Source organism: Dreissena polymorpha, chromosome 15 (genome assembly GCF_020536995.1).
Source record: "Dreissena polymorpha isolate Duluth1 chromosome 15, UMN_Dpol_1.0, whole genome shotgun sequence".
Lineage (NCBI taxonomy): Eukaryota > Metazoa > Mollusca > Bivalvia > Myida > Dreissenidae > Dreissena > Dreissena polymorpha.
In genome coordinates this window covers 35,181,780-35,203,470 of record NC_068369.1, presented here as the reverse complement: position 1 = coordinate 35,203,470, position 21,691 = coordinate 35,181,780, and the positions used below count along the sequence as shown (strand labels likewise).

The following is a 21,691-nucleotide window of genomic DNA, read 5'->3' as shown; positions in this document are numbered from 1 at the left end:
ATAATTAATACATAAATACCTACGTATTATTTTGCATACACACACGTTTGGAATATACCTTTAAAACTTGAATCTAAGAAGAAAGGTATTTAATTAAATTTAATTTTCTTAGGGACTTCAAATGCGTAAAAATACGTATCCAAAATGGTTAATGGTTAAGTTAACTAGCAACCATTAATTGTCGCAGTTATAATTTATACATTAATACCTACGTGTACTTTTGCATATACACATGTATATATACACACAGTTACACGTAGCGTTCTAGATGTTGAACTCGTGTACTGTTTTTTTCATAAACATGTCAATGTTTATGCCCCGTTTAATAAAAATTTGTGATAATCACATACTCCAAGTTTGTATTATGAGTTAAAATATAAAACGAGTCACATGTTTTTTAGTGAACAAATGGGAACTTTAATATTATAACATATAATTTACGGTAATACCTGACTCTACTAATACTGTAAGCAGACTTCAGATAAGCAGAGTTTCTTTATTCCAGGGTACGTATTAGTATTGGATTGAAGTTTATGTAGTGTTTTGGTTGTTCGTTTTGTTTGGTGTTGCATCAGATGAAATTAATGCATTTTTGGTTATCAAATTTAGCACATGTTACGTTGTTGACTTTTTTTAATAAACATACAAAAATATGTCAATTTGTATTGCACGCAAACTTATACATGCATTCGTAAATGAGAGTATTCGTTTTTTTAGTATGATAAAATCAACAAAAACACATAATTATTTTTCTTTCCTTTTTTATCAACGTTTCGGCTTACGCCTTCATTAGGATAATACAAAAAAAATATTTTTTTAGTATCCGTTTTTATTATTGTAAGAAATTTACATATTAACATTAGTTTCAAGATATCCAATGTTTTATGTTATCAAAACAATTTAAAAAATACTACTAAAAACCCGATTGGTAAGATAGTAACTTCGCTTGGTTCTTAAGGTATTTAACTGTTCGTTGCATAAACGTGGCTAGTTATGAATAACCGACAATGAAGAACGCGGTTATTTAATGTTACGGTGAATAATGACACAACGCATACATGTATTGTTAAAAAATAAACATTTGAATTCATGCGAGTCCTTGGAAAATATTAAGAGCAGGATGCTTCATACCCTCCCCCCCCCCCCCGTATCCACTGTCCAACTGTCCAGAGCAGGTGCTTCATATCCCCCCCCCCCTGTATCCACTGTCCAGAGCAGGTGCTTCATACCCCCTCCCCCCCTGTATCCACTGTCCAGAGCAGGATGCTTCATTCTTTCCCTTTTATTCCCCCACCTGTATCCACTGTCCAGAGCAGGTGCTTCACACTTCCCTATTTTTCGCCCCAGTGTCTCTGTGTTTGACCCCCTGTGTCCATTGTATTGTTTGCAGATTCCAATAAAAAAATGAAAGGAGTATGTTAAAACGTGTGTTACAAAACTCATATTTGTCAAAGTTTTCATTTTTAATTTCACCACACTCGTAACACCCTGCAGATTTTAATATCCGTCAATTATGCCTTCATTTTACTATTTTAGAGATTACTGGGCGTCGCGTATTGATTCCCAATGTCTGAATCGGCAAAAAGCAAAAAGGGCGAATTCGTTCGCAAAGACTCCGCGTTCAGAAACTGGGTCACTGGTAAGTGCAAATGAGTCCATTCTGTTTATTGTTCACTGGGGCATCTGAGTTTGGGTTGGTGCTAATCATACCGCACGGACGGGAATCCATTTAGCTACTTTGGTTTCCCCAACACTGCCACGCAACACCAACTTAGGGCACCCGGATTGTGCTGGACATTTGAAATAAACAACATTGATATCCAGGTACAGCAAAACGATAACCTGTATCATGCACCAAAGCTTTTGGCTATGGTAATATGTTTCAGATAATACAGGTAAATCTAACACCGCACGTGCCAAATATGAGAGAACTTCACATAAAATAGTACACAAGAAAAATAAGATACATTGTATTAATCTAAAAACCGTGTTAGAATCGAAATAATTCGTGTACGTAATAGTTTGTTGTCGAATAACACTCGTGATTTAATCCTCCTAAACTTCCGGCCGTGGGTTATTCGACAACAATTTATAACGTACACGAATTATTTCTTCAATATATTGTTTGATTAAACGTTTTTTCAATAAACCAGAATTGTTTTCATCGCAATATTTGCGGGATTTTCCAAACTCGCGTAAGCAAATTTCGCGTAAAGTCTATTCAATAACATTAAGAAAACATTTAATAAATGAAGTTGGGGTATAGTAGATTGAAAATAAAGGAGTAGTGGGACACACTACCAGGGACTAGAACCTTATGTTATACAGCGTGAGTAGTGGGGCACACTACCAGGGACTAGAACCTTATGTTATACAGCGTGAGTAGTGGGACACACTACCAGGGACTAGTACCTTATGTTATACAGCGTGAGTAGTGGGACACACTACTAGGGACTAGAACCTTATGTTATACAGCGTGAGTAGTGGGACACACTACCAGGGACTAGAACCTTATGTTATACAGCGTGAGTAGTGAGACACACTACCAGGGACTAGTACCTTATGTTATACAGCGTATTGCGCGGTAAGACCTGAGAAATGTTGATACGTACAGCGGTGCACCCATATGTTGTTATGTTTCACACTAAGCACACGCTTTTCTTCACCAGAATATCACTTCACTGCTTTGGCATGACATCACTTTTTTCTGTATCAAATGCAAGACAGACATAACAAAGCAACAGAGACTATATTTTGAAACTTCATATATTGCAATTTATATAAACGACGGTTTGATGTTGTGATGTGTGAAATTAAACGAATTAATCCAACGAATTAATATTTTCCTATTATGACTCCGTACCGTTGACTTTACCATAAGAAGATAAACTACTACAACTTCAACATTATTTTCTTTCAACACTAAATCACGGAAAATTTACATTGAAATAAAGAACATTCTAACAAACACTGTTGTTTGTCGGGCGTTTAGCGGACGGTTCAAGCGGTTTTCTGGCGGAGGCAGGTCGCTACCACCTTTACGTATCCTTGGGATGTCCCTGGGCCCACAGGACCCTGATAATGCGGGGTCTCAAGGGACTAGATGACGTCATTTCCGTGAACATTGTCGACTGGCATAGGACGCAACCTAAGGGATGGGCGTTCTCCCCGGAAGTGAGTACGACACCTGATATGCGCAGTCTTCATTCTTACCTTTAGCCTGAGAGACCGGGGCTAGTGCTATGTACTTTTCGGACTTCAATAAATTTAATAATCAATACATTAAATAATGTATGATTATATATACGGCTTTTGGAAAATGTCTCTTTTTATTGCGATTTTCGTAATGTTTCGTGCACATTGGTATAATTTATATGAAGACTGTCGAAGTATCTTGATAATAAAAAAGTTCATTTTTGCCACCTGGTATGTATATGACGGTGTGTACAATTCTTGTTCCGCGCTTAATTGCTGTCGTCCCGAAACTGAAGCGACAGCTTCAATCTTAATTTGACGTATGTGTTAATTTGCAAGTTATTGAATTGAAAATAGCTTGTAAACAATTGCTCTTCCAGAAAGCCGGCTGTACCCCGGACACTGTGAACGGATGCCAAGCTTTGAGCGAAATATACAAAATGGCAAATCCAGGTAAAAAAAAAACGTTTGTTATACACTGTTATCATGTTTTTAATAACGTGGAATCTATTTGCACATGCTCCAAATAATTGAGCCTCGCTCTTTGAAAACGGGGCTTGATCCATGTGCGCAACGTGTCGTCCAAGGGCTTGATTCATGTGCGCAACGTGTCGTCCAAGGGCTTGATTCATGTGCGCAACGTGTCGTCTAAGGGCTTGATTCATGTGCGCAACGTGTCGTCCAAGGGCTTGATCCATGAGCGCAACGTGTCGTCCAAGGGCTTGATCCATGAGCGCAACGTGTCGTCCAAGGGCTTGATCCATGTGCGCAACGTGTCGTCCAAGGGCTTGATCAATGAGGGCAACGTGTCGTTCAAGGGCTTGATTCATGAGCGCAACGTGTCGTCCAAGGGCTTGATTCATGAGCGCAACGTGTCGTCCAAGGGCTTGATTCATGAGCGCAACGTGTCGTCCAAGGGCTTGATTCATGTGCGCAACGTGTCGTCCAAGGGCTTGATTCATGTGCGCAACGTGTCGTCCAAGGGCTTGATTCATGTGCGCAACGTGTCGTCCAATGGCTTGATTCATGAGCGCAACGTGTCGTCCAAGGGCTTGATTCATGTGCGCAACGTGTCGTCCAAGGGCTTGATTCATGTGCGCAACGTGTCGTCCAAGGGCTTGATCCATGAGCGCAACGTGTCGTCCAAGGGCTTGATTCATGAGCGCAACGTGTCGTCCAAGGGCTTGATTCATGTGCGCAACGTGTCGTCCAAGGGCTTGATTCATGTGCGCAACGTGTCGTCCAAGGGCTTGATTCATGTGCGCAACGTGTCGTCCAATGGCTTGATTCATGAGCGCAACGTGTCGTCCAAGGGCTTGATTCATGTGCGCAACGTGTCGTCCAAGGGCTTGATTCATGTGCGCAACGTGTCGTCCAAGGGCTTGATCCATGAGCGCAACGTGTCGTCAAAGGGCTTGATTCATGTGCGCAACGTGTCGTCCAAGGGCTTGATTCATGAGCGCAACGTGTCGTTTAAGGGCTTGATTCATGTGCGCAACGTGTCGTCCAAGGGCTTGATCCATGAGCGCAACGTGTCGTCCAAGGGCTTGATTCATGAGCGCAACGTGTCGTCAAAGGGCTTGATTCATGTGCGCAACGTGTCGTCCAAGGGCTTGATTCATGAGCGCAACGTGTCGTTTAAGGGCTTGATTCATGAGCGCAACGTGTCGTCCAAGGGCTTGATCCATGAGCGCAACGTGTCGTCCAAGGGCTTGATTCATGAGCGCAACGTGTCGTCCAAGATTAGCCTGAACAGTCCGCAAAGGCTGATAAGGGACGATACTTTCCGTCTGAACCTAATTTTCGCTATGAACAGTCCGCAAAGGCTTAAAAGGGACGATACTTTCCGTCTGAACTTTATTGTCGCTATGAACAGTCCGCAAAGGCTGATAAGGGACGATACTTTCCGTCTGAACTTTATTGTCGCTATGAACAGTCCGCAAAGGCTTAAAAGGGACGATACTTTCCGTCTGAACCTAATTGTCGCTATGAAGAGTCCGCAAAGGCTGATAAGGGACGATACTTTCCGTCTGAACTTTATTGTCGCTATGAAGAGACTCCCTCTTAACGAAAATACAATAAAAGCGGAAAGTGACGTCCATAATGAACGTGTGCGCAGTGCATTAAACCCCGTTTTCCCATAGCGAGGCATATGTTTCCATAATATTGCTAGTCAATAGTATCATGTTCGTCAGATGATAACGACATTATTGTGCAGCTTGTTTAAAATAACCATATCAAAATATAATATCCATGTACTTGTATATATTTTTAATGAGCATTTTAAAGACCTTAATACACTGCCTTAAGTTCCTACACTATGATCATAATCGTCTTCTTTATTCTTCTAGACTACGAGGGTGCCTGGACCGTTCCAGTGTTGTGGGATACACAGCGCCGGACCATCGTGAACAACGAGTCGAGCGAGATCATCCGAATGCTCAATTCTGAATTCAATGCATTCTGCAGGACGTCAGAGCAGCGGCAATTGGATTTCTACCCTGAGGAACTTAAAGGCGAAATCGAGGAGCTGAATGCATGGATATATCCGTAATAACATTATTGTATTTAACACATTTATTTTAAACCTTTTTATTGTGTTCGATTTGAATCCCTGCATTTTATTTAAACGCTCTCTATATCGTTTTATTTGGGAAAAACCAGTACTTGGTTTCTTTTGGGAGATCTAACGAACGCTCCCACAGTGGGGATCGAGCCCATAACCCGTGGTCTCAAAACTGAGACCCTGTATACCAAATTTGATGGTTCGAATGTGCAATACGGTAATTGTGCAGGCGTGCATATTTCGGATAACAATTATTATAATAAGCTTGGTGGTTGGAACCCTAAACTATGTGACAAAACGCACATCGAATACGTTTAATACCGTTAAGTATGACCTGATATCAATTTTAACATACTTTCAAGTGTGTTATCAGATGACCGTGTTCCTCATGATTATTTCCACCATAAGTCAACTATCTCTGGTCCCATGGCACAGACTATACTTTTACCCGTAGTCTCTGATTTCTAGGAATATCAATAACGGCGTGTACATATACTTATACCCGTAGTTGCTGATTTCTAGGAACATCAATAACGGCGTGTACATATACTTATACCCGTAGTTGCTGATTTCTAGGAACATCAATAACGGCGTGTACATATACTTTTAACCGTAGTTGCTGATTTCTAGGATTATCAATAACGGCGTTACTGCGTGTACATATACTTATACCCGTAGTTGCCGATTTCTAGGAACATCAATAACGGCGTTACTGCGTGTACATATACTTATACCCGTAGTTGCTGATTTCTAGGAACATCAATAACTCCGTGTACATATACTTATACCCGTAGTTGCTGATTTCTAGGAACATCAATAACGGCGTGTACATATACTTATACCCGTAGTTGCTGGTTTCTAGGAACATCAATAACTCCGTGTACATATACTTATACCCGTAGTTTCTGATTTCTAGGAACATCAATAACGGCGTGCACATATACTTTTAACCGTAGTTGCTGATTTCTAGGATTATCAATAACGGCGTTACTGCGTGTACATATACTTATACCCGTAGTTGCCGATTTCTAGGAACATCAATAACGGCGTTACTGCGTGTACATATACTTTTAACCGTAGTTGCTGATTTCTAGGAACATCAATAACTTTGTGTACATATACTTATACCCGTAGTTGCTGATTTCAAGGAACATTAATAACGGCGGGTACATATACTTATAACCGTAGTTTCTGGTTTCTAGGAACATCAATAACGGCGTGTACATATACTTATATCCGTAATTGCTGGTTTCTAGGAACATCAATAACTTCGTGTACATATACTTTTACCCGTATTTGCTGGTTTCTAGGAACATCAATAACGGCGTGTACATATACATATACCCGTAGTTGCTGGTTTCTAGGAACATCAATAACTTCGTGTACATATACTTTTACCCATATTTGCTGGTTTCTAGGAACATCAATAACGGCGTGTACATATACTTATACCCGTATTTGCTGGTTTCTAGGAACATCAATAACGGCGTGTACATATACTTATACCCGTAGTTGCTGATTTCTAGGAACATCAATAACTTTGTGTACATATACTTATACCGGTAGTTTCTGGTTTCTAGGAACATCAATAACGGCGCGTACATATACTTTTAACCGTAGTTGCTGATTTCTAGGAACATCAATAACGGCGTGTACATATACTTATACCCGTAGTTTCTGGTTTCTAGGAACATCAATCACGGCGCGTACATATACTTATACCCGTAGTTTCTGGTTTCTAGGAACATCAATAACGGCGTGTACATATACTTATACCCGTAGTTGCTGATTTCTAGGAACATTAATAACGGCGTCACTGCGTGTACATATACTATACTTATGCCCGTAGTTGCTCGTTTCTAGGAACATCAATAACGGCGTGTACATATACTTTTACCCGTAGTTTCTGGTTTCTAGGAACATCAATAACGGCGTGTACATATACTTATACCCGTAGTTGCTGGTTTCTAGGAACATCAATTACTCCGTGTACATATACTTTTAACCGTATTTGCTGGTTTCTAGGAACATCAATAACGGCGTGTACATATACTTATAACCGTAGTCGCTGGTTTCTAGGAACATCAATAACGGCGTGTACATATACTATACTTATACCCGTAGTTGCTCGTTTCTAGGAACATCAACAACGGCGGGAACATATTTCTAGGAACATCAATAACGGCGTGTACATAGACTTGACTGTTACCCGTAGTTATTACTTTCTAGGAACATCAATAACGGCGTGTACAGGAGCGGGTTTGCACAGTCGCAGGCGGCATATGATGAAGCAGTCATGGCCCTCTTTGACAATCTAGATAAGGTAAATACACGTGAACAGAGAACCGCAAGAGGTCATTGTGATACTAGATGTGTTTAAACCGTAAAAAACTTTTTAGGTTTGTAGGCTCTTTACAATTTATTGTTCACCTGGGCGAGGAGGTTCTTACCATTTGAACAGAAACTACTGGGAAAATGGCATTACTCTAGTGTGAGAGGGTGCGAATATCATTTAAGTACCATACAGTCTATTGCTGTGATCAGGACATCTAGAGGCAATAGCAATCGGTAGACCCTTGCCTTTATTTGTAATTATTCAAAAATCGGTTGTATGAACATTTATTGGGGTCTCTTGTTTGTGATGTGCATCCAGGCGGAGAGTATTCTTGCCGGAAGTCGATTCCTCGCGGGATCAAAGATGACAGAGGCAGACATACGGCTTTTCCCGACACTGGTCCGCTTCGACTGGGTTTACCACGGACACTTCAAGGTAAGCGCATACTGTTATGTGTGATTCCCCTCTGATATTATATTTTACAGAAAACAACTAGGCAAATAATGAATAACATGGAATTTTATCAGAGGTGCAATATATGGGATAGATACTTTCCTGATAATCTGCATTCAGAAATGATAAAATGAATAAATGATAGTGAGAACCACTCGCTTCAGTAATATTTACATGCTTTTAATGGATGCGTGTTGGTAAAATATTTACATAGCAGCGTTAAGTTTACTCCGATAACAATATAGTGATTGTATTACTAAAGATTAATACTTTGCTGTGTTTTGGCATCAATTTCCTATACTTATATGTCAGGCCACAACTCATATCCAACATACAGCATTCTTAACAAGACCGAAGCCTCAAAGTATTCATTGATATTGAGCTGTGCTCTGAACCAGTCAAATCACTCATGGTACTCATCGCTATCAAGCTGTGCTCTGAACCAGTCAAATCACTCATGGTTCTCATCGCTATCGAGCTGTGCTCTGAACAAGTTAAATCACTCAGGGTACCCATCGCTATCGAGCTGTGCTATAAACCAGTCAAATCCCTCAGGGTACTCATCGCTATCGAACTGTGATCTAAACCATTCCAATCAGGGTACTCATCGCTATCAAGCTGTGCAATAAAACAGTTAAATTACTCAGGGTATTCATAGTTATCGACATGTGCACTGAACCATTCGAATCAATCAGTGTATACATCGCTATCGAACTGTGCTCTGAACCAGTCAACTCACTCAGGGTATTCATCGTTATCGAGCTGTGCACTGAACCAGTCAAATAACTGCACTGCCTTTATAATACCTATGTGTATTTGTTGTTTTCAGTGTAATAAGAAGATGTTGAAGGAGTACCCAAACCTCTGGGCGTATACACGTGACATATACCAAACACCAGGGGTGGCTGACACCGTTAACAAGGAACATATCCGCAGGGGCTATCACGTGAGCCACGAACTTTTATACACAAGTGTCGTATGGAAACAGTGTCGGACGTATGTTGTGTACATTGTCTCCGGATTAGCCTTTGTAAACTGGAGCCGGCATATTCGTTCATATATATAATGCGTACATTAAGCATTAAGCAACCGCATGGTAGATTCTGACGATCATTGATCAGTTATTGATCTTAGTACTTCTGACGTCACACACTTGCTCTGGGAACATAGGGCTAAATGCAAAGGCGTAAACTATCGTCTGTAATTAGCCTGCACAGTAAAGACCGACTAATCAGGGACGATAAATTCCACTTTTATAGATATTTTTGTTGAAATGAAATCTTTTCTAAACGAAAATCCAGTCAAGGCTGAAACTGTCGTTCCTGTATAGCCTTTGCGGACGGCAATGCATTAATTCCGGTTTTTCCATAGCGCGGGTCATATTTTGGAATTTGTTTTGGTTTCTCCTTTAGGCAGTAACTCCCGGCGTCAAAATGTCCTATACATTGAAATTCGGCTGTAAACTGTGACGTTTTTTTAAGTAACTACGTCAGCCGCATCTAGAGCCTCCCGGTTCACGTTTGAATGCTCTCTTGTTATCGTGTGTCTACTTTGTCTTTTCAGGAGTCTCATCAAAGCATCGAACAGTTCGCCATCACCTCCATAGGACCGGATCTTGATTTCATGGAGCCACACCAGCGCGAGACTTTCGCATGACTTCGCAGAACTTTGTGATCCAGAGTCGCATGCGTGCCATTACGGACAATATCACGTGATTTCATATGGACCAATGTTAAAGCAGTCTGTGCAAAACAGACGTTCACGTTCGATTGCTATTTTTATGGCTTATGCTTTTTTATGATTTTTAAATGAATACCGTGCAAAACATTTTTAGTTTACTCAGTATGTTGTTGTCATGGTGTTGACTTCGTCTATGCTTGATTTGATCATTCAACCGCGCATGGGGAAAACTGGGCTAAATTCATCTGCGTAAAGTGTCATCGAAGACTAGCCTGTGCAATGCACACACATTTAAGGGGTTTCCGCCGAGCAGAGACTTCCCTTAAACGAAATATACTATAAAAGCGGAAAGTGTCGTTCGCGATTAGCCTGTGTGGACTTCAAAGGCGAATCTGACACGACACTTTACACACATGCATTATGCCTTGTTTCCACAGAGCGAGGTACACTTATAGAAAACCTTAAAACTACAATGATTATGCTGTTAAGTAGAACCCAAGTGTTAGTAGCAGGAGTTAGAGTCAGTTCATACACATTAATTAAATAAATTGATTGCATCGTATAACATTAATAGATTTAAAACAACATAACAGGTGTTTTACAATAAGTCGTTGAAAGAGCATATGGGTGGATCAGTAGAAAAATAGGTATAACAAATCGACGCCATTGCAGCCTTTGAGAGTAGAGCTGCCCTAGACCCCTGCAGTTTGAACGGAGATAAAGAACCTATTGAAATGATTCTCATAAAGTCTTCTATTTGTTTTGCAAGTGTCAGTTTCCTGATGATCGGGATTACATTATTCGTTACGATTGATTGACTTGTTAGGTTAACAGACATAAAGACAGACAGACAGACTAATTTATTAACGTCTCACTTTTGTATATAAAACTAAGTAAAGCAGTACACACATATTATACACCGGTATACATGTATATGTACACAACCACTCTAAAAGAGGTACGAGAGACGAACTGGGGATTTTTTTTAGAAATACTTGCAAACACAAACTTGCTTAAATTTGTACAATAATACAATGTGTTTGAACTTTATTTTATATTATTTTGCATAATGCAGAAAAATATCAAGTAAACATTTAAAACGTTATGACAGTGTATATTTTTGAAATACATTTGTATTCCCCAACCGCTTTGTTCACACCTTTCCGTGTACTACCGTCAAGCTATTGTTACAGTTGATAAGGAAAAATATAGCATATAAGGCGTTATGTTTAGTAAAGGAAGTGCGCTTTGTTATATTTTGCAACCACTTTTATTATATATTATATTTAATCACATATTAATTGCAAATATTCAGTTACAATAATATAGAAATAATACAGAAGAAATACATTTTCTACAGCTTTGAATTGCACGAAAACATAATACATTAAATCCGAATTATTTTCAATCAACATTATCGTATTCTATCGCCACTCGACATGATTATATTGAATTAGTATATAAGCATTTTAAAATACGGCGTGTTACTTAACTGTCTGTGCTGCATAGCATAGATATTTCGTGCACCCTGTCCATCGTCGGACGGGGTGACCCGGGCTCGTTGAGCCCCGCATTATCGGGTGCTGGTCGTGGTACACCGATTATGTATACTAACATTCTCGCTTGTCCTCTAATCACTCTGCATTTCCTATTACTTTTAATTCACCGCAATTCCCCTTTTTCGCGTTTTAATTTTTAAATTCTTTCCTAAGAAATAGATCTTTCTGTCCGTTACTCACCCGGGCTCAAATTATCTCCCATTCGCACTCAATCATTTTGCAGTGGCGCACCCCTACCCTCTCCCTCATCTCTCCTTCCAACTCAAACGTCATACCTCTTGACTTGTCTATATTATAATGAGGCCTCCTCTCACCCTTTCCGCTAACTTTCTTAATCTGACTCTTATTTTATTTTATTTTAGTAATATATGTAATTTTAGTTGGTCAATTGCGAACAACTAAGGTTAAAAGCAGGTTTTAAAGGTCGGTCTAACTACGCTAAGAATGATAACCACCACAACGGCCTGTGCACACTGATTAGCCTGTTTATACTTCACCACTGGTACACTGCAGACAGTGAGCATGTGTATGTAATCAATAGTGTTTAACAGCTTATGCGACGACATTGGCCAGTTTGTCATTGAAATATGTACATATTGGCTGCGTTCAGGGAAAACGAAGCTTAATGCATGTCAAATAAGTGGTATCCTGTACACACTGATAAGCCTTTGCAATGCGCACAAGCTTATCAAGGACGACACTTTCTGGTGTTATGGTGTTTTTCGTTTAAAGAGAGTCTCTGGTACTGGGATGACAATTAATGCATATGCATTAAGCTCTGTTTTCCCAAAATGAAGCTTAAATTATCTTTTCTATTAATGGTTTGAAAAAAAAAAAATAACTTTAAAACCTCGCTGACAAAGCAAATAAACAAAATCACGTTTAATCAAATTAACAACCAATGAGTTCTAAATTTTTTCCTTGTGGCAATTTTAAGTCAACATCTAAAGGGGACGATTTCACAGTTTGTCATTAAATGCTTAATATTTATAAATCTAAAAATTGGATCTTAAAAGCTCCTTAAAAAAGAACGAATAAAATTAAAGAAACAAAAAAGTTACCCTCAACTGGGCTCGAATCACTGACCCCTGGAATAAAAGTCTATCGTTTAGACCACTCGGCCATTCTTGCTCATACAATGAGAGATGTATTTTATACTTTATATAAGCAATCCTCGTTGTATGGAAACATATAACGGCAACAACAAAAATCTCCAAATTATTAAATCGTGTAATTTTGACAATTTATCAAAACGTGCAAAGGTCCCTTCAATGTCTTCAGACTTGCAAATTGATTGAGTTCAATACACTGTAAGATCTTACATCATGAATTACATACAGCTTTAGTGGTTGCCTGTTAGCCTGGGGTCAGTAGATTAAAGCCCATGAAACTCAATTTCCAAAGTTGGTTACAGTTGGGCTAAACAGCAGGGCTACTAGCTTTTTCAAAGCTTGAAACAACTCAATCCAATTAAACATAGAATACAAATTGGCGACTGTGGATCAATTAGGCCTAGGACATGATTCAATTACGGCTCACAAAAAGGCATGATGAATATCTGTCATGTCGGCAAAATTGTTGCTAAATAATTTAAAGAAAATTATAAAGTATAAGAAACATAAAACACAACATGTACATGATTCTAGGCTTGTTATTCTTTAGCAAGGCAACCAAAATTCTGAAGATGGTTGCCAGGGCAGCAACCAATTGCGAAAAAGGAGACGTATTGTTGTTATTTTGTCAAAGTTATCTCTATAAGATAAATATGAGGATAAACAGTGCACACATATCTAGACCTGTGCTTTAAGACACACGTTTTATAAATTTGAATGGGGTGTGTTCCTTTCAAACTTGCGATATAAAAAGCTATAACATAGTTTTGAAAACTAAGTTGCGTCTAGGTGTGTGCAAAAGCGAATAACTTCAGTGCCTTCAGCGCTTTGATTATACAAGTGAAACTCTTCTCATCTTACTTTCTCTCTCGCTTTCTCTATCTCAAAAATATTGCGCTGTATGGTCGTAGTGCAGTCGCGGGAAAAGCACCTTGGTTTCAGTTAATAACTAAAACCAAGGTGCTTGCCCCGCGACTGCACTACGACCATATATGTCACATACGACACGCCAATAAAGTAGCTTGGACTCAGTGACGTCTCCGTTTGTCGCCATATAAACGAAGGGAAACACTACGGACACAGTGGGAATGCCGCATACACTTATTCAGCACATATAACAGTACGCTCGGCGTTATTGTTGATGGATTTGGATATATGTACGAGAAAAAACTACTAATGGTTATTCTTACAACGACTACCAGCGTATACAAAAATGTGAATGATGTTGTCGTAGGCCAATCCGACGGGGATATAAACTGTACCGGTATCGAGTTGGTGAATTAATAGACTTGTTTTGTCGGTCTTTGAACGCATGTAAGAGTTGTTTCTCTTTTGGTAAAAAATGGCTGCCATACTTTTATAATCAAACACAGCTTCAAAGTTTTCGGACCTTTTTTAATTCTGACATTTTACAGGCATTTTAATAATTTCTCGTTTTGCTCGTTTATTGGAATAATAAAATCATTTTGTGCGATTAAAATACTGTTTTATTTTGTGTCGTTTGCATTTCTGATTATAATCTTATATTCGAGGAGTGTTTTAAACGAAGTGCTGATCCAATTCAAAGCAAAACTCGTTTATTGTATACAACAAAATAAAACCGATGTAGTCTTGCTGTTTTAATCAAATAATTTTTGTTTTCAACCGTTTTGAAACAAATTGTGTAAGGTCAAATTCATCTGGAAACAGATTTTATCTTTAGAACGTTTCGTATTTGGACCGCTTCAATTTAAATAATCAATACACACAAAACGTGTTTGAAAACTTATAGTATAACAGTAAATAAAATAATACATGACACCGTTGATGCCCAACTTTGCATAGCTTGCTAGCGATATTATGGCCCCCTATCCAGGCTCTATCGACACGTGCACGTGCATACATATTTCCGTCCAGATATGAAGAAAAGTAAAAAATTGTTGCATTAGTAAACTTCGAGATTGTGTACATCTTCCGTTTGGTTTTTGGACATATTGAACATATTTGAAACTATTTTATCGGTGTCCCTTGGCTCACATTTCTTGAGTTTTATTCGCATTCCTCATACTATGTTAGGTACATGTATATTTTTTAACTTAAATTAAATGAAAAATATAAGAGTACATTTAGTCAATGTGTTACACAGTAATTGTACGTGTTTTCCTCATAGAATGTCAAAATCCGAAAACACGCTTAAGTGTTCGTGCAGGCGAACGGTACATTCAGAAAGCTTTAACTTTAGCACACGATGAAGAGCAATCAGAATCTGCAATCTGAACGCTTCGGACAGTGGGCTACACCACACCGTCTCTCTGATGTACGTAGGCGGCCGTCATATTGGATTTGGAACTACTTTAAAAAACAAGATGGGCGGCCCCTCGTAAAGAGGAAAAATTAAAATGTGTGTTTTTAGCTCGTCTTTTTCATGATAACATTCTTTAAGTAATAATTTAATGTAGATCTGTGAATTACCACTACTTATAGTATTGACATCGAGTAAATTTAAAAATTAAATCGACTGTTTTCGTTATATTTTGTGAGATACGAGGATTGCTTACCTAAACTTGATAAAGTATGAAACACATCACTCATTGTATGAGCATGGGTGGCCGAGTGGTCTAAACGGTAGACTTTTACTCCATGGGGTCAATGGTTCGAGCCCATTTGAGGGTTACTTTTATATTTTTATTTCATTTTATTCTTGTTTTTTTATTGCAGCTTTTTAGATCCAATGTTTGCATTTATCAATATAGCATAGAGTCTATAATGAAAAGAATAATTTGGGGAGTTCTTATGTTATAGTTAGATTTTGTGACATTACAAGGATTGCTTATATAAAGTATAAAATAACTCACTGACTATATGGGAGCACTTTGTATATGAGTGCGTTTCACTAACATAGCGTATATTTACGCAACTTTAGGTTTACGCACAGAATTTACGCCGAGCTTAAATTAATGCGTACGGCGTTTCACTAAAATGTGCGCAAAATTTACGCTGCGAGTAAGTGTTGTTTAGCCTGTCAGGTGCGCGCGGACGCGTAAGAAAGTAATCGTCTGCAACAATATCTACTGTAAAGCGAGATCATACGATTTGTTAAATTGTAATATATTGATATAATATGTTACAATAACACAAAATAGGCAAAACAAATCATACATTGAAGACGAATTTCATAACATGTAGCAAAGACAAATTAGCGCCCCGAGCCGATTCTCGGCGCTTGTGACGAATGTACTTCGTACATATTTTCCTACAATAAGATCTCAATATTTATTTCTCCGAAGTTTTTTTCTGGTGGAATTCAATTTAAAACTAGCTGCATATCCACATTAAAGCATTAAAATAAGCGATATAAAAAAGCATTATAAAAAATCTCGCGTTTACTTGAATAAATTACCTCCCTTAACATAACGGAATATCAAAAATACGTATATAGACAAAACCTGTACCTTGCAAAGCGTGATAATAAACCGCGTGCCCGTGCCACTTGATCTCCAATTACGTACTAAATAAAACTCAAACTATCTGCACACATCTCGACTAACTACAACCCCGGTAAATAGGTAATCAGGATAAATATACATGTAGAAAATTAGGGACAAATCAGTCGAAGACTAATATAACCTGTATCTTGTCTAATTATAACCCAGAAAGGTCCAGCTAAAATGACTCTGTGAAGGGGCGTGGGACCTGGTAATCAAATCTGAACAACACACACACACATTCTAACCCAGAACAACACTATCAAATGTCTGGATAGATTTGTGTGAGAATTACGATATCACATTGTGAACATTAGGCTACAGTATAGCCCTCACATAATTGAAACCAGACATCTACATATAAGCTGGAGTAGATTCAACTTACAATTAAACATGATGAATAGTAATGTATGGTTCATATACTGAATACCACTACAAAATATCTGGAATAGATTTTTGTGAGAATTACGATATCACATTGTGATCATCAAGCTACAGTATAGCCCTCACAAAATCGAAGCCAGATGTATACATATTAGCTGAAATAAATTCAAATGAGAATTAAGATTCTCAGTACAACATCAACAACACACAATGCTAATACGACGGCAGGGTACGCTTTCCCTAATACGCAGGTTACTCAGCCTCTTTACATCGGGAGGTTACGCCAATTTTTCTGATTTACGCGAAGTACATACATGGCGTAAATTTACGACATAATTTACGCACTGCGTTAATTTACGCTGTTTAGTGAAACGCGTTTTTGAGAACAAGTTTTGCGTACGCAAATATTTACGGAAATTATTTGCGTACACAGCTTAGTGAAACGCACTCTTACTCCAAGGGTCAGTGGATCGAGCCCAGTTAAGGAAGACTTCTTTTTTTATTTTATTTTTTATTTTTTTTTATTGTTTTTTTTTATTGAGGTATTTTGTTCAAATGTTTACTTATCAATTTAAAGTATTTAATAACAAACTTCAATACATGTCTAATCTGTGAAAACATCCCTTTGAAATTGCTAGTTTTCCTCTTACATGCCCTTGTGATTTAAGATAGAATACTTTCCTCTCCAGAGGAAAGAGGTATGGGTTTGAATCCCATCGGGGGCTTCAGAGGATGATTCATTTTGAGACAAATGTTCATATTTGCTTAAGTGTATCCCAAAATTAACCTAATATTAAATATATAACTGTGAAAGATAATTCAAAATAATGTATGTTTCTATATACATTGTGATCCATGGACATGAACATTCAATTATGCAAGAAACATGTATGATTTGAGGGAAGAATACGACAGCAAACTTAGAATGGACATTCATTTTAGATTGTTAAGTAACTAATACTATAAATGTTGTAAAGCTTGTGTATGACATCATTGCTTCTGGACAGCAGAACAGTTTTGGCATAAATGATTACTCTTTTTCTTTAGAATCAACATTGATGCATTATTACTTAAGCAAAGTTGAACTTTTTTCAAAACTCGATGTATTGGGAACTGAATTTTTCATGTTCGTTGCTTGCAATTTACCGGTACTGAAAATAATGTAACTGGTGAACAAATGCCTTCTCTCTTTACACTTTATCGGGAGATGGTGTTTTTCATAAATATCCAGGTTAATTTGTATAAATACCGGGTAAGACCTCGTAACATATTTATATACATGTAAGCTATACATTTATGATGATGACATTATGTGTTTCGCTGTAAATTTACAGAGAAAAAATTCTACAGCCGCATGTCACCAGAGTTGTTAAAAGGGCATTTAGACAGTATTGTCCCTGACTTTTGTCCATTTTGACATATTCTTATAAACAAGAGGGTCACGATGGCCCTGTATCGCTACACTGATGAAAAAAGGCTGAAACAAATATTCTCGGCATGTGCAAATACTTAAATATAGGCCCTATTTAAGCACATGTACACTTTTTTGCCCAACTGGGCTGGGTCAAATTTAACCCCAGGGGCATAATTTGTGCAAACTTTGTAGAGGACTACTATACCTCACTACATACAAAATGTGGTAGCCCTAGGTCCTAGAAATAAGGATAAGAATATGTTAACAGTTTTAACAAAATAAGCAAGATATAAGCGTATATAATGTTCAATTTTTTGACCCGCGGGTCAGGGTCAAATTTGACCCAAAGGAAATAATTTGAACAAACTTGGTAGAGGACTATAAGATGTTACTGCATACCAAATTTGGTAGCCATAGTCCGAACGGTTTTCGACAAGAAGATTTTTAAAAATTTCACAAAATAGGCACTTTATAACTATAAGCGTTTATTCAATTTTGTGACCCCCGGGGGCAGGGTCAAAGTTGACCCCAGAGGCTTTATTTGAACAAATTTGGTAGAGGTTTATTAGATGCCACTACATACAAAATTTGGTAGCCCTAGGCCCAATGGTTATGGACAAAAAGATTTTTAAAGTTTTCACAAAATAGGCCCCATATAAGCGTATGCTTAGTTTTGTGATCCCCCGGGCTGGATCAAATTAGACCCAAGGGGCATAATTTGCACAAACTAAGAAGAGAACTATTACATGTCACTACATACCAAATTTGGTAGCCCTATACCATACAGTTATGGACAAGAAGTTTTTAAAGTTTTCACACAATAGGCCTTATATTGGCATATGTTCAATGTTGTCACCCTCGGCGCAGGGTCAAACTTGACCCCAGGGGCATAATTTGAACAAACTTGGTAGAGGACTATTAGATGTCACTACATACAAAATTTGGTAGCCCTAGGCCCAATGGTTATGGACAAGAATATATTTGAAGTTTTCACAAAATAAGCACTTTATAAGCATATATTCGATTTTGTGACACCCGGGGCAGTTTCAAATTTGACCCCAGGGGCATTATTTGAACAAACTAAGAAGGGAACTATTACATGTCACTACATACCAAACTTGGTAGCCCTATGCCATGTCAGCCTCCATCTTTGTCAGCCTTTCTTCAATCTTACGTGAGAAGTCTGAAAGATAATCTGAACATCGATCCTCAATACTTTTTTGATCTTTGAGAGTTTTCAAAGTTTTTTCTAGGCACACTGTACAAAACCATGGCATATCAATTCTATTACCAACAGCTTTGTATGCAGTCTTTGGTATTCCGAGACATTTCAAACACCTATGGTTAACATCACAGTACTGACAGGTAAACAGGCAGTCATTTTCATTTGAGAATTTTTCATTACATGTATCACAAGTCCAAACCGCAGATTTACTAGGGGAAACATTTCTGGAAGAGCTTTTCATGCTGTCCCTTGATGCTGATCTTTCCCTGTCCGCAGTGTTTGCTGAGGCCTTCCTCCTTGCTCCCTTGTTTACAACTTTAGTGGGTGGGGGGTGGCCGGTGGCCGCCATCTTGTCCTTTGTGTTGCTTGAGTCAGATTGTTTATCGGACATTTCTCTGTGTTTTTGCAAAAAAATCTTTGCAATGGATCTTTACTAGTGGGTTTTATTGTCAAAATAAACTAGGTTTTCCTATAGTTTACAAGCTACTATTAACATAATTAATAATTTTCTTCTGCAGTTTTTTCGTTTTACCAACCGGAAGTACGGGTTACACACCACTCCAGGTATCATTTAAGACAGTCTACAATGAATATCTAAGTGTTGAAATAAGCCTGAATAAATGTGACAAGTTACTCTTCACATCAGTATATCGTAGCCCTAGTATGAACACAGAAGAATGTCAAAAGCTTTGTAGTTTGATCACTGAAATCACTGCTATGAAATACTCACACTTTGTTACAGTAGGTGATCTGAACTTGCCAAATAATTACTGGGGTGATATGTCTACAGACAAGGGACCAGGTGACTTCAGTTTTGAATAAGTGGAGTGCATCAGAGACAGCTTCTGGTATCAACACGTACATGAGCCAACGCGTGGAAGGGGAGACGCAGATCCATCACTTCTAGACGTTGTATTCAGCAATGAGGAAGGAATGATAAATAGTGTAAGCATTGAAAACCCACTAGGGAAGAGTGACCACTCTGTTATAACATTTAACTTTTACGGTTATTCTCAAAATCATCATGCAAGATAGAGACTTAACTTTGCAAAAGCCGATTTAGATGCAATGAAAGAGACACTTAGCATAGATTGGGAAAGTGCCATTAGAAATAAAAAATTAGATGAACAGTGGAAATTTTTCACAGAGAAAGTAAATGAGGCTATCCAAAAGCATATACCAAGAAAAAAGTCGAGTGCTAACAAACCAAGTAAGAAACATGGAATACAATTATCGAAAAAGTTAAAAAGTAAAATGAGAAGAAAAGAAAGATTATGGAATAGGTATAGAAATACTGGAGATGAAAGAGCTTTTGAACAGTACAAGAGAGTAAGAAATCAGGTTAGAAAATTAACAAGACAATCAATAAAAAAGTATGAAGAAGATATAGCTTTGTCGGCTAATGATAATCCAAAACGGTTTTGGGCTTACGTTATACAAAATCAAAGACTCAGTCCACAATCTCAGATTTATACAAAGATGACAAGAAGGAGTCGTTAACTGAAAAAGACTACGAAAAGGCAAATGTTCTCGGGGAATTCTTCTCGTCAGTATTCACGCAAGAACCCAATGATGAACTACCAGATATTCAGTTGAAAGATTGTCCAATTGAAGATGAGATTGACATCACAGTTGAACTAGTACAAAAGAAACTAGAGGAACTGGTTATCAATAAAACCCCAGGTCCTGACCAGCTGAGCCCAAGAATACTGAAAGAACTTAGTAGCACATTATCATTACCAATCTGTATCATCTTTAAAAATATCATAGACACAAGTACCCTGCCTGATGAATGGAAAACTGCACACAATTCTGCTATTTATAAAAAGGGAGACAAAAAAGATGCCGGTAACTATAGGCCAGTCAGCTTAACATGCATTCTGTGTAAACTGCTCGAAAAGATAGTAAGGGAGAAAATGGTAAAACATATGAAGAATCATAACCTGTTTAGTGAAAATCAATTTGGTTTCATATCTGGTCGATCAACAGTTTTACAGTTACTAGCTGTGCTCGATAAATGGACAGAGATACTTGATCGAGGAGGCTCCATCGACGTGGTATACTGTGATTACATAAAAGCCTTCGATAAAGTTTCACACCGGCGTCTCGTGCACAAACTGAAAATATATCGCTTCGGAAATAATTTTATAAACTGGATTGAAAACTTTCTCTCATACAGAAGACAGAAAGTCATAGTTAATGGAAGTGAGTCAAAGTGGCAACCAGTTACGAGCGGAATACCCCAGGAATCAGTGCTCGGACCGATGCTCTTCGTAATTTTCATTAACGACATCACTGAAAACA

At 38.2% G+C, this 21,691-nt stretch overlaps 1 protein-coding gene across 3 annotated transcripts; it reads left to right on the top strand.

The window, feature by feature from the left end:
- Positions 1 to 317: 317 nt before the first annotated feature.
- On the top strand, positions 318 to 11,373 carry LOC127861190 (glutathionyl-hydroquinone reductase YqjG-like). 3 transcript variants are annotated; one of them, XM_052399593.1, is made up of 9 exons: positions 318 to 506; positions 1,537 to 1,639; positions 2,993 to 3,174; positions 3,576 to 3,648; positions 5,547 to 5,745; positions 7,991 to 8,084; positions 8,415 to 8,531; positions 9,379 to 9,495; positions 10,113 to 11,373. In XM_052399593.1, exons 2-9 carry the CDS (start codon positions 1,567 to 1,569, stop codon positions 10,203 to 10,205), a joined length of 948 nt encoding a protein of 315 aa, XP_052255553.1. In that variant the 5' UTR covers positions 318 to 506; positions 1,537 to 1,566; the 3' UTR covers positions 10,206 to 11,373. The 3 variants fall into 3 exon arrangements, with proteins under 3 accessions (XP_052255553.1, XP_052255554.1, XP_052255555.1); XM_052399594.1 differs by lacking the exon at positions 1,537 to 1,639; XM_052399595.1 differs by lacking the exon at positions 318 to 506 and having other exon boundaries at positions 1,537 to 1,872.
- Positions 11,374 to 21,691: the final 10,318 nt, after the last annotated feature.

What these genes read in the sequence shown, in the direction of transcription:
- LOC127861190 (XM_052399593.1), top strand. Translation starts at nt 1,567, where the DNA reads ATGTCTGAATCGGCAAAAAGCAAAAAGGGCGAATTCGTTCGCAAAGAC. An exon ending in GATGGGCGTTCTCCCCGGAA is followed by an intron (nt 3,175 to 3,575) that starts GTGAGTACGACA and finishes TTGCTCTTCCAG; the next exon opens with AAAGCCGGCTGTACCCCGGA. An exon ending in ATATCCGCAGGGGCTATCAC is followed by an intron (nt 9,496 to 10,112) that starts GTGAGCCACGAA and finishes TTGTCTTTTCAG; the next exon opens with GAGTCTCATCAAAGCATCGA.